This window comes from Drosophila pseudoobscura, chromosome 2 (genome assembly GCF_009870125.1).
Source record: "Drosophila pseudoobscura strain MV-25-SWS-2005 chromosome 2, UCI_Dpse_MV25, whole genome shotgun sequence".
NCBI lineage: Eukaryota > Metazoa > Arthropoda > Insecta > Diptera > Drosophilidae > Drosophila > Drosophila pseudoobscura.
This window is the reverse complement of record NC_046679.1, coordinates 5,830,529-5,842,815: the sequence shown is the minus strand read 5'-3', so window position 1 is coordinate 5,842,815 and position 12,287 is coordinate 5,830,529. Positions and strand designations below refer to the sequence as shown.

Here is a 12,287-nt window from a genome sequence, read left to right as displayed (position 1 = left end):
ATTAAATATATTTTATGTATAGGCATGAATGTATATAATGCTTCATAATAATTCCAAAAAGTGTTTTAAAAACTATCAATAAACTTTTCAATGACGCTTATAAGAAACTTTCATATTCACCCACATTATTGTGTTTGCGTTTGTTTTACCACTTGCTAAAATTTAATAGTACATCGAGATTTCGAATAAGTTACAACATACATACGATGCACACAAGATGAGGGATCATCTAGCATGTGCATACATAAGTATCCTATATGGTTTTTACTGCATACGTACTGTTTATATGTTTCTTCTTCACTTTCAGTTTCTCCCCCGTCGGCCCTGCACTAGATTGCACCCAATGGATTGTTACAGATTATTGTATAAGTGTAATTTGATCTACCAGTGTGTGTGTGGGTTTAGCTTCAATTTCGTTTACTATATGGTCTAATCGTACGCCGCATCGACCCAATGTGAATAAATTTGACTAAAATCAACAAACGTTGAATTGGGAACGGATATGATATACCTACCGACAATGAATGTGTCTGTACTGTTTTCGTACTTTGTTTCTTAATCTTTAGTTTTTCTTTCAAATTAGTTACAACTACAAATTTCAACTGTATGCATATGTGTACGTATTTTCTATAGTTTCCATTAGCTAACTTCAACTCCAACTGCAAATGTGTAGGATCTCCGCACTTCATAACTCTTCTTGAACTTCGTCTCTGATACGATACCGACTCGGTAAAAGAATATGTAAGAGACAATAAATATATATGGGGTGTGTGTGTGTGTGCAATATCTATTCTTCATCCGAGTCTCCCTCGCTGGAGTAATGTGTTATTTGTGGGCGACGAACGAACGGCGCAGTTATCACTTGTCTGCGTGGGGGGAGGGGCGAGTGACAACACACAAATCAGCATGATTACATTGGCCATCAATCAAGACATACTTACGCAATGCGTCTGTAATGATTCAGCCATTCCTCCAGCATTTGTGCCACCAGAAGGGGACGTTTGCCCAGCTTTTGTTGCGCCACAAGCAGACCGCCATCAGTTACGCAAACATCCAGCCATTGGCGCATCATTGACTCCTCATTGCCCACCTGGAAAAGAAATTAACGAATCAGTTTCTTCTTTACAGATCTTTCAGTTGCATTCTCACCTCCGACTGTGTGAGAAAATGTATGGGCAAGAGCTTGAGCTCGCAGTCCATCAGTGGCAGGTAGGTGACGTCCTCAACATCGTCGCGTCGCCCATCGATGCGTGTGAACGGCTCCATGGGCACCAAGGCGCTGAAGTGACCGCGTGTATAGCCCAGGGCGATGGGTGATTTGGTGCAAAAGTTTTGATCCCAGAACAAAGGCAAGTAGACACCTGAAATGCAGGGAGCTCCGGCTAGAAAAATTAAATTCATATACATATAATGTTTGCTCACCTTCGAAACGCGCATATCCAATGTCTTCACCACGAAAACTCTTCACGTACTTAACGCCATAAACAATAATTGGACGTCTAAGGATGTGCGCCAGCGCAAAAATGTGCAACTGTTCCAGAGATGAGCCTGGTTGGCTAGCCAGCGAAAGCAGTGTGCTCCAATCGTCCTCCCATTGCGATTCCTCCAGAGTAAAGTGCAGCATGGAGGCCTGCAACATTTCGTACTCCTTCCAGCGCGTGAAGAACCTGAAAACAGACGCTCAAGGGTGAGCGAAAGGCTGATTCTGCACTCCCATTACTCTTCACTCACACATGTCCACACTGATGCAGTGTGTCGGCCAGCGTACGTCTAAGGATATTGTCGCGATCGAAGACTCCCCATGTGGCCTGCATGGCCGAGTCCAAGAGGCAATCGCCAGCACTGCGGTTCCACAAGACAAACATCCGCGAGCTGAGACGTGCCGTTATCTCCAGCGACCAGTTGAGAGCCGGCGGCGGCGTCTCTAACTGCTTCTGCGCATCTCTGTCCAGGAGCTCATCGTACAGCTGCTCCTGTATGGGAATGGGCAATTCCTCAATCTCGGCGGGGAGGGCAAAGGTGGCATGCTTTTGCACATAGTGGCAGGGAAGGCCAGACTTGCGCAAACGGAGCGTATTGGCAAAGTGTCGGCGAATGTCCGCGGCCAGATCCGGCGCCACATAGGAGGGCACACGCTTTATTCCTGGCCCCGAACCAGAGATCTGAGCCAGCAGCATGGGCAGCATTTCCTCGCGATGGAAACGTATGGCCAGGTGGATCAGTGTATGACCCACATCAAAGGCCGAGTTGCGATTCAAGGCGGCTATCTCGTTGCTGGTCAGTGAGCGGGCCGGATTGCCGCCACATGACAGATACGCTTCCACAGCGCTGTAGTTATTCTCGACGACGCCCAAGCAGGCATTCAGCCATTGCCAGTCCACTTGTCGCCTGATTTGACGCTGCCGCCGTTCCTGCCGCTCTTGCAGCGTATCACAGTTGTTGATGGTTTCCGAGGAACCTGCAAGCGAACGTTTAGTAAATTTAAGGCGTGCTCTATCTGTTGCTGTATCCCTTACCCAGTTGGTAAATGTGCTTTTTATTGAATGAGTTATTGACGCTGACGGTGTCTACGTTCTGATGCTCGTCCTGGATGGTCTGGCTGGAGGAGGCATGCAAGTCGTTTTGTGATCCGCTTATCTCACGCTCCCGTGTCTTGCCGCACATGGAGCATTTGATGCTCCTGGGCCAGTTCTCGTAGGTGCACGACTGCAAGAGGATTGCAAATTAGTTGGATACTTATTAAATACAGGTTCTGAGGACAACCCACATTGCACGCCCACTTGGCCACATAGCAATGCTTCGGCTGCAGCGGGACAGCAACAGCCACAGAAGAGTCCCGCTGCTGTTGCTGCTGGTGCTGTTGATGTTGTTGTTGATTGGCAGGCCTTTTATTCGGCGACTGGTTGTGTGATGCATTGGCGAGATTGTTCAGATACGTGGCATCGTCGATGGTCGGACTGGGACTGAGACTGAGGCGATTGGAGGCAGTGGCTCCTATTAACTGTGGCTTCTGTTGTTGTCTCGCGGCCGTGTCTTTAGTGGATACGAGTTCCGTATCCGAGCCGCTGATGCGCAGTGCGTGTAGTGCCTCTCCAGCTCGATCGATGCAATCAACATCCGCCTCATTGTCATTATCATTTCTGCTTTCCATGGCCTCGCCGCCGCGTTTGGTACAGCATTGCACGCAGCGCACACTACGTGGCCAATTGAGATAGGTGCACACCTTGCATTCCCACTTCTCGCTGTCGACAACATTGCTCTGCCGCAACTGGGGCTGCTGCGATTGCTGCGACTGCAGCGTGTAGCACGTGGAGGTCGGTGTTGGCGTTGGCTCGACAGCAGCCAGCCCAGACGCTGCCTCCTCTGGGATGGAGCTGCTCTCCTGCGCTGGACTGAGCCTATAAGAGGGAGGAGAGTACATAAGTAATTGGTTCAAGGTAGGGGTGGTGTCAAGGCCATACCGAAAGATATCCTCGCTCAGCAGCGCCTTCGAGGCCTGGCACATGGTGCATTTCAGTGACGATGGGTAATTTTCGTAGGTGCAGATTTCACATTTCCATTTCTGTGCCTCGTCTTTGGTATCGCACATTGTTTTGTGCGCGGAAACAGCCACAGCGACGCAGCAGTTGCTCCGGACAGTTATGTGCTTGGTACGCGCGCTCCTTCTCCCCTAGCCCTTTGTCCCCGTTCCGTGGCAATCGTTCTAAATTCGCGATAGAGAGGAGAGCAGAGGAGAGGCAATTAAATAATTTCACTTGTTTAATAAGGTCAAACAACGCCAATGGCAAGCAAAACGATACAAAATGTCCTTGACCCTGAGACATATTCCGCGGATACCGAGATACTGAGATACAGAGACATATTTATACATATTCATTCGTATGCATTTTTTGTTGGCCCGAGATGTTTATATTTCTTTCTTACTTTCGTCACAGATAGCCTTCAGGGGGCCTGGGAATGGGTTGCTTGCACTTATTTGTTGCTATTTGTATGTACTCGTACATGTACATCCGTATGTACATACATATGCATCTATATTTGATAGGGGAGGGAGGGCACGAGGGGCTGGTGGTGCACTGTTTTTCCGCGCTACTTTCTGATTGGATTAATTTTCGTATCGTATCAGTACCTGGCGCAAAACTATGCAAGGAAGGGAAGGCCTTATGTAGAAATCCAAGACATCGACTGCTGCATCGACTGCTGGCTGCACTGCAATTCGAATTAACTTTATTGAGAGAGTGACGAAAGAAAACTGTTGTCAGCCACGAGCTACTGTTCGCCCGCGCCTCTGAATATAGCGTGAATATATTGACTCAATATTGGCAGTGGCAGTAGCAGTAGCACGGGGCAAGTGTAATTGTGGGTGGGAGAATTACACTTACAATTACAAAACAAAGATGAAAAAACTTTCACTCGATTTTTTGGGGCCAAAATATGACTTTGATCGACATACACAATAACACACCACGCACACACTGTCGACGTTTGTCCGATGGGCAGGTGCAAGCCGTAGTACAAGGAACTTGGAATTTGGATTATTTGGAAATTTGCTAATTATTTATTTTTTTATTTATCGTCACATTGCGAGGGCTGGCGTGATTTCAATCATCTGTTTTTCACCTATCGATACTACCGTTCGTGTCTATCGATGGACATTCCATCCCTCGCTGACAGGGTTGCCAAGCGCGTCGCATAGTTGATAACGCGGCAGCTGTACCCCCCAAACTATTTCGTGCGATCTAAACAAAATCACTAACTAAATGGTTAAAAGGTCGAATACCTATACATTTTGGCACCCAATGCGGTAGCAGAAACAAGCTCAAGTCGCGTTTTGCTCAAACCACGCAGCGGGAGTCATCCACGGCACAATGGCAGCCACCACGACTTCAATGCCTCGCCTTCGAAGATGCGTAGTTAAAATACAGCGCATTAAGCTCCACGAAAATGCAATACTAACGGGCCAAGAGCCCATTTCTAGCCAAAATGCTATCCCATCCCCTACCAATCCACCCGAGGCGCGCGCTGGAGCATGCGACACAAGTGTCTTTCAGCCAGATCGCAACTCCACGATGTGCGTGTCCAGAACACAGATGAACGTCACGGGCGCGAATTTACCAAGTATGTTCTGTTTGTACGATTTATGCCCATCACAAGTGATCATCAACATTTTTTCAGACGCAACTATATCACCATTTCGCATTCGCATCAAGAAATTGCCTGTGCCCAAGCCAGTGGAGACGGCGACACCAGTCCAGCCTACAACTGTATCCCCAGTTCAAGTGCGCCTCAAGAGAATCCCCTTGGCTAAGCCGGCAGAGACAGTGGCTTCCGCGCCGCCTACAACTACAACACCAGTACGTGTTCGCATCAAACGATTCCCCCTGGCTAAGCCTGCAGAGACAGCGACATCCGCGCAAAGTACAACAACGCAGGCTGAGCGAGGGCATCGGTTCTTCCACAGAGATCAGCCACCGACGCGATCAAGGTCTTCCGTCACGCGCAACGTCTATGAGTTTCTCTCCCAGTCTCAGATTGAAGATGACAAGAATCGCGAAGATCCTGCTGCTGATATAATCAAAAAGATGGTAAGCGCCGGCAAGGCGTGCGTAATGATTCGCTCCAAAAAGGATGGCAGACAACGCGCCAAGCCCGTGAAGAAGGTTCGACCAGTGGGTAAACGAAGACAATGCTCTCTGAAAAACTTGGAAACTTCAAAGTCCAAAGAGGGCACGCCAGAGAAACGGATTCCTCTGGCGCCCGCGGCCGCGGCCCTGTCGCCGATTCTCGAGCCCGACAATGATGTGATCGGTAGCAGTGATTCTGAAGCACCCAACGCTGGACCTTTTCAAGTATCAGTGAGTGTGCATAGCCCTCCGCAGGCACGCTTTTCTGTCCAGCGGAATGCATCGACACACCACCCCAACACACCACCCTTACACGACGGCGCCTACAGCCATTTGGCCCGTTCCGTATTGCTCAATGAAACTAAGACACATTATCCGACAAACTCGATAGAGAGACGCCGCCAACTGGTGAATATGGCGCGTAAATTTGTGAGCACACCGCTCAGACGTAAGAGCCCAAGTAGCAATGTCACGGCATCGGCAATTTCCCCGATTCCACGACAGACTGTGGTGGCCAGTCCTTCAGGTGGTGCCTCTCCCTGGCGAGTATCTGACGAATCAGCCATGCCGAATACATTTGTATTCGGCTTCAACACATCACAGTTGCCATCGTATTCCAGCGATCATATTCAACGTCGCCAGCATGTCTACGTACCAGACGAAGCAGCAGCAGCAGCAGGACCAGTGGAGGATCCACCCAACGAAGAGTCAATTTGTCCGGCCTTGAACGAGCACAGTCTGGGATCGAATGCGAACGATTCAAACGAGGAAAATCTGCCACCAACTGTTGCGCATAAAACCCCGACAACAGCCAATGATCAGGAAGATGCGGAGAACGTTGAAAACGTTGTACATTTGCCAAACCCAAGGCGGACGCTGCAGGAACGTGCTCCTCTGAAAGACATCAATATATTGGATGTGGTTGTACTGCCATCGTGGAAGAAGAATATCCAAGTAACACCCATAACGCCCACGAAAGCCACTACACCAGCAATGACGAGTTCTCCAGCTAATCAGTTTTTCGGGTTCGATGAGTTCTTGGAGGAGGAAAATAGTCCCAAACGCCGCAGAACAGAACGGAACACGACTGTCCAGACACCTAGTAAATCCGGCCATCTGTTCGGCTTTGAGGAATTCCTCGAAGGGGATGAAGCTGCCGAGTCTAGGGGCTCTACTTCCGCCCCTCAAAATGTGACGCTGCACGAGAAACTGCAGCGACTTAAGCAGCTACGGCCTACGGAAAAAGAGCTGCCGCAGGTTTCCACCGCTCCGCTGCGCCGTGCTGGCGATTGTTTTGGTGAGCTGCAGCCACAACAGCGGGACATTCGGGATGTGCTGTGCTCCACCATGTTGTCGGAAACGACGAAACGGCAACCTGCACTGGCTGCAGACGAGTCGGCTGGATTATTCAAAGATTCAGAGCCCGATCTGGAGACAACATTTGACGCAAAGGTAAGTCCTAGAAAGCCTATTAGCATAGAAATATAAGCGCCCAGAATCGTCGACGTTGCGCCCAGTATACAACGTCGTGACCAATGGTTGGCGCTAGATAAAACCAAACTGAAACGCTTTATTAGTTCCAGTTGAGCCAACAGGGCCGCAAAGACTCAAGTTTATCTTTGATCGGTAGTAAGCAGCTCGCACAGAATTCCTAACATCTCTGGCACATTATTTCTAGTAATCGAAATTAAACGAACTATTTTGCAGGCCCACAGACGCACTTATGTGAAGGAGAAACCCAAGCGCAAGCGGAAGCAACGCGTCCAAGTGCTGTATATTGACAGTGGATCGTCCGAAGACGAGGACGGGGAGAACGAGCCGGACTCGCGTGATAACAGCGTCGAATCTCCAAAGAAAAGAGGTCCAGGACCGCGACAAAAACGACCCCGAAAGGATGTCGAGCACGAGGCAAAACTGCAGGAATTCATCACCAGCTTCAACAAGGAATGCGAGGAGGTGCAAAATTATTCACTGGTCATTGAATAGCCCATACCTTAAGGATTATGGTAGCTTATTGTTTTTTTTTCCCCCCTTCCATCGAAGGAACTTTAAATTTAAGAAAAGGATCAGAGTGTATCATTGTTTTTTCCCCACTTCCATCGAAGGAACTTTAACTTTAAGAAAAGGATCAGAGTGTATCATTGTTTTTTTTCCCCCTTCCATCGAAGGAACTTTAAATTTAAGAAAAGGATCATGGTGTATTATTGTTTTTTTCCCCCTTTCCATCGAAGGAACTTTAACTTTAAGTTAAGGAAATTTAGTAGGAGAATTCGAATTAATCTCGCCAACAATATCTGTAATACGTATACGATTACACATTCTGATAGAGTGCATTTATTATTTTACTATCCATTCCATGTAAATAGCTCGTCTATATTCTGACCAATCTACAAGTGTAAGAAAACGCGTTCGATTTGAAACTTTCGTCTTGCAAAAATATAAAACTGAAATAATTTCACAAAAAGGTTACAATGAAGAAACCCCACACAAAAGCTTGATGTTTTTCTTTTAAACAGTAAAATAAATATTTTATTTGAGACTTTAAACTAACTTAGACATTTACAATTTGTTGCTAACGTAAAACTAACAATTTATTCGCCAATACTAGGAATGATTAGGTGGGAAAACAACCAAAAATTCTTGTCAGTCTTCAAAACTTAAAATGTACTTAAAATAAATCCATCAATGTAAATATCTCTATGGCTTCGGCTCCTTACGAGTGTCCCTTAGTCGACCTCCTCGACAGTGGGTCCAGAAAAGCCTCCAAATCCGCCGGCCTGCTGGCCACAGTTGGCTCCTGCCGCTGGACCTGCCGCAGCGCCCTGCTGATGAATCTTGGTCATTATCGGGGAACAGTGCTTGGTGAGCTCCTCCATCTTGTGGTCGAACTCCTCCTTCTCGGCGGTGGTGTTCATGTCCAGCCACTTGATGGTCTCGTTGCACTTCTCCAGAACGGAAGCCTTATCGGCCTCACTCAGTTTATCGGATCCGGCCTGTTCCACGGCCTGCTTGACGTTGAAGACGTAACCCTCCAGGCTGTTGCGCGAGGATACGCGCTGGCGATGCTTCTCATCCTCGTCGGCGTAGCGCTCTGCCTCGTTCACCATGCGGTCGATATCAGCTTGGGATAGGCGGCCCTTGTCGTTCTGTATGGTAATGTTCTTGGCCTTGCCCGTGCTCATTTCCTTGGCAGTGACGTTGAGGATGCCGTTGGCGTCCAGGTCGAAAGTGACTTCGATCTGAGGCACGCCTCGCGGTGCTGGAGGAATTCCCGACAGTTCGAAGGTGCCCAGGGCGTTGTTGTCCTTGGTCATTGCGCGCTCGCCCTCGAACACCTGGATTGACACTCCGGGCTGGTTGTCGGCGTACGTCGAGAAGGTCTTGGTCTGCTTTGAGGGAATGCGGCAGTTGCGCTCGATCAGCTTTGTCATCACTCCGCCAGCAGTCTCTATGCCGAGGGAGAGCGGCGCCACATCCACCAGCAACACGTCCTGGATCTTGCCGCTTTGGTCGCCACTGAGGATCGCGGCCTGGACAGCAGCGCCGTAGGCCACCGCCTCGTCTGGATTGATGGACAGGTTGAGGCTCTTGCCGTTGAAGAACTGTTGGAGGAGGCTCTGCACCTTAGGGATGCGCGTGGAGCCGCCTACGAGCACAATGTCATGGATCTGGCTCTTGTCCATCTTGGCGTCGGTGAGGGCCTTCTCCACCGGCTGCAATGTGTTCCTGAAGAGGTCGGCGCACAGTTCCTCGAAACGTGCGCGGCTCATCTTGGTGTAGTAGTCGTGGCCCTCGAACAGAGCGTCTATCTCAATGGTCGCCTCCGTGCTGGAGGAGAGGGTGCGCTTGGCCCGCTCGGCCGCCGTTCGGAGGCGTCGCAGAGCACGAGGGTTGGAGCGCAGATCCTTCTTGAATTTACGCTTGAACTCGTCTGCCAGGTGTGTGACCAGTCGGTTGTCAAAGTCCTCGCCGCCCAGGTGGGTGTCTCCGGCAGTGGCCCGCACCTCAAACAGGGATCCCTCGTCGATGGTGAGGATGGACACGTCGAAGGTTCCGCCGCCCAGGTCGAAGATGAGCACGTTGCGCTCACCCTTCAGATTCTTGTCCAGCCCATAGGCCAGCGCGGCCGCCGTCGGCTCATTGACGATTCTGAGCACATTGAGGCCTGCGATGCGGCCAGCATCCTTCGTGGCCTGGCGCTGTGAGTCGTTGAAGTAGGCAGGCACTGTGATGACTGCGTCTGTGATGGTCTGGCCCAGATAAGCCTCGGCCGTCTCCTTCATTTTGACCAGCACCATCGAGCTGATCTCCTCCGGGGAAAAGCGCTTCGCTTCGCCCTTGAACTCAACGCCAATCTTTGGCTTGCCTCCATCGCTTACCACCTTGAACGGCCAGTGCTTGATGTCCTCCGCAATCTTGGGATCGTCGTACCTGCGCCCAATCAGGCGCTTCGCATCGAACACTGTGTTCTTCGGGTTCATCGCCACCTGGTTCTTGGCGGCGTCGCCAATCAGGCGCTCCGACTCTGTGAATCCCACATAGCTGGGCGTCGTCCGGTTTCCCTGGTCGTTGGCGATGATCTCCACCTTTCCGTGCTGGTAGACACCCACGCAGGAGTACGTGGTGCCCAAGTCGATGCCAATAGCCGGCATTCTGTTTCTGTTTATGGTTTCTGGCTGCGTTTAAGATGCACTGGAACGTGTATTAATTGCTGCTTTTACTGTCGCAGGTAGTTTTTTCTTCTCAATGCGTATGGTTTCTTCTTTTGTTCAATTTGAGTTTTTTAGAAATGGTTTACTTTGCTTTTTGCAGTTGTTTTGGCTTTTGGTAGCTCGCTTTGTTTCACTTTTGAGATGTGTTCTCTTCGCTTGTTTGAATTGAATTGCTGCGAAGAGAAACTGGCGGCTGTATTTATACCTGGCCGCTCTCCGTTCGAAACTTCCAGAGCTCTCTTCTAGAAATATCTTGAATGTTACCCTGAATCGCGTGCGTCAGAGCGAGACAACGAGTCTTGGCAGCTGGTAGCGGCCGCAGAGAGAGCACAAACAGCTTGTACTCGTGAGAGAGGGTCGACGAAATTTCTCGACTTTTCCTCTGGCCAAAGTATCTGCGAGGTTCGAATATCTGACCTACCGCAACAAGCGGCTTGTTTTGGGAATCTAGAAAATTCGGTTGATTTCTGGAGCATGTCAATCCAAATACATACAATGCATACTTTTACCTCAATGTTTGATGAGATATTAATTATATTCTTTAGTATAAAAATAAAAAATTTGTGATTTAGGTCAAATGGTTTTTTTTTCAACAGGAAAATCCCCATCTCGAGTGATAGTGAAATGGATGAATCTGGTCCCGTTACGATTCTATTTCTGAGGGAATTAATAAATAAAGGAATTAAAGTTATCATAAATATAAGGTACATAGCCTTTGCCTTAATATGACAAATCTAAAATTCCCATTACAGGGTCCACAGATTATTAAGGTCTTTTATTTGGTATGTGGAGCGTCTTTCCGTGCCAAAAAGGTAATATTTAGTTTCGTTTTAGTGGAACTTCGATAAGAAGCCACAATTTGATACGACTGTAAGTTTCGTTTTCGTAGAGTAACATATGTATATTCCGATCCCTGCAGAGCCACATATATTTTTTGTTATTTCAAGCCATTATTGTGCAGATTATTTTAAACGAGGGGGAACGTTGTGAGCTCACAGAGGTCCGGATATAAAACGTCGTTGTTCTAGCTCTTATAGTCTTTGAGCACTAGGCGCTGATAGGGACGGACAGACAGACAGGGCTCAATCGACTCGGCTATTGATGCTGATCAGGAATATATGTACTTTATGGGGTCGGAAACGATTCCTTCTGAGCGATACACACATCCATTTTCACCACAAATCTAATCAAGTTGCTTTAACCAGAGTAAATCATACAAAATCATACCCAACGAATCCTTGTATTTGATCGATTTGTATTCATTTATGGTAAGCTACTTTGGTCGACTGTGCTCTGTTGGTGGAACACCGAATGAACACTCAAAAAATTCCCCCAACTGCTATCGTTAGGCGGATTACCTATTTTCGAGTAGAAAACTATGCCGCCTGCAAACGAACCCAATCCATTCTATATTCTGAATTATATACTAAATTTTAAAAGTGTAAAAGTGTATGCTTAAAAATTGATTCAAAAGTTTTGAGGTGAGGCGCTACTATTTCCATGTACAGAGGTGATGTACAGACTTTATGTTCTTGAATAGCCAGATCGTTTGTCGAAACCGGACCACTTATCAAAAATGGGTCCTATTATATAGTAGTTGTATTAACGGAATACTTATATAAATATGTACAGACATATCTAACAATACCTTGCGCGTATTGCTCGTCTAACATCAAGATAAATGTACATATGTTATGTTTTATATGGACATAAAAACTTCCGGAAATCATCCGAATTTTCTAGATTCCCAAAACAAGCCGCTTGTTGCGGTAGGTCAGATACTCGAACCTCGCAGATACATTGGCCAGAGGAAAAGTCGAGAAATTTCGTCGACCCTCTCTCACGAGTACAAGCTGTTTGCGCTCTCTCTGCGGCCTCTGACAGCTGCCAAGACTCGTTGTCTCGCTCTGACGCACGCGATTCAGGGTAACATTCAAGATATTTCTAGAAG

At 48.1% G+C, this 12,287-nt stretch overlaps 3 protein-coding genes and 1 non-coding gene across 6 annotated transcripts; 2 read left to right on the top strand and 2 right to left on the bottom strand.

Annotated features, from left to right (window-relative positions):
• Positions 1–301: 301 nt before the first annotated feature.
• On the bottom strand, positions 302–4,604 carry trbd (ubiquitin thioesterase trabid). 3 transcript variants are annotated; one of them, XM_015183275.2, is made up of 10 exons: positions 4,383–4,603; positions 4,130–4,209; positions 3,462–3,703; positions 2,768–3,398; positions 2,517–2,706; positions 1,732–2,458; positions 1,423–1,667; positions 1,150–1,361; positions 942–1,090; positions 302–866 (listed from the first exon to the last, which is right to left on the bottom strand). In XM_015183275.2, the coding sequence occupies exons 3-10, from the start codon at positions 3,587–3,589 to the stop codon at positions 788–790; spliced, it is 2,361 nt and encodes a 786-aa protein (XP_015038761.2). In that variant the 5' UTR covers positions 3,590–3,703; positions 4,130–4,209; positions 4,383–4,603; the 3' UTR covers positions 302–787. The 3 variants fall into 3 exon arrangements, with proteins under 3 accessions (XP_015038761.2, XP_015038759.2, XP_015038760.2); XM_015183273.2 differs by lacking the exon at positions 4,130–4,209 and having other exon boundaries at positions 723–866; positions 4,454–4,604; XM_015183274.2 differs by lacking the exon at positions 4,130–4,209 and having other exon boundaries at positions 723–866.
• A 46-nt stretch (positions 4,605–4,650) lies between these two features.
• dmt (dalmatian) lies at positions 4,651–8,116 on the top strand. Its single transcript, XM_001358011.5, has 3 exons — positions 4,651–5,118; positions 5,176–7,076; positions 7,332–8,116. Exons 1-3 carry the CDS (start codon positions 4,869–4,871, stop codon positions 7,608–7,610), a joined length of 2,430 nt encoding a protein of 809 aa, XP_001358048.5. The 5' UTR covers positions 4,651–4,868; the 3' UTR covers positions 7,611–8,116.
• Positions 7,110–7,271, top strand: LOC117183413 (small Cajal body-specific RNA PsiU1-6). Its single transcript, XR_004468571.1, has one exon. It is a non-coding gene; the product is annotated as a small Cajal body-specific RNA PsiU1-6 (non-coding RNA).
• Positions 8,117–8,189: 73 nt separating the features above from the next.
• On the bottom strand, positions 8,190–10,511 carry LOC4800844 (major heat shock 70 kDa protein Ba). Its single transcript, XM_033382214.1, has one exon. It carries the CDS (start codon positions 10,274–10,276, stop codon positions 8,351–8,353), a length of 1,926 nt encoding a protein of 641 aa, XP_033238105.1. The 5' UTR covers positions 10,277–10,511; the 3' UTR covers positions 8,190–8,350.
• Between the last annotated feature and the right edge of the window lie 1,776 nt (positions 10,512–12,287).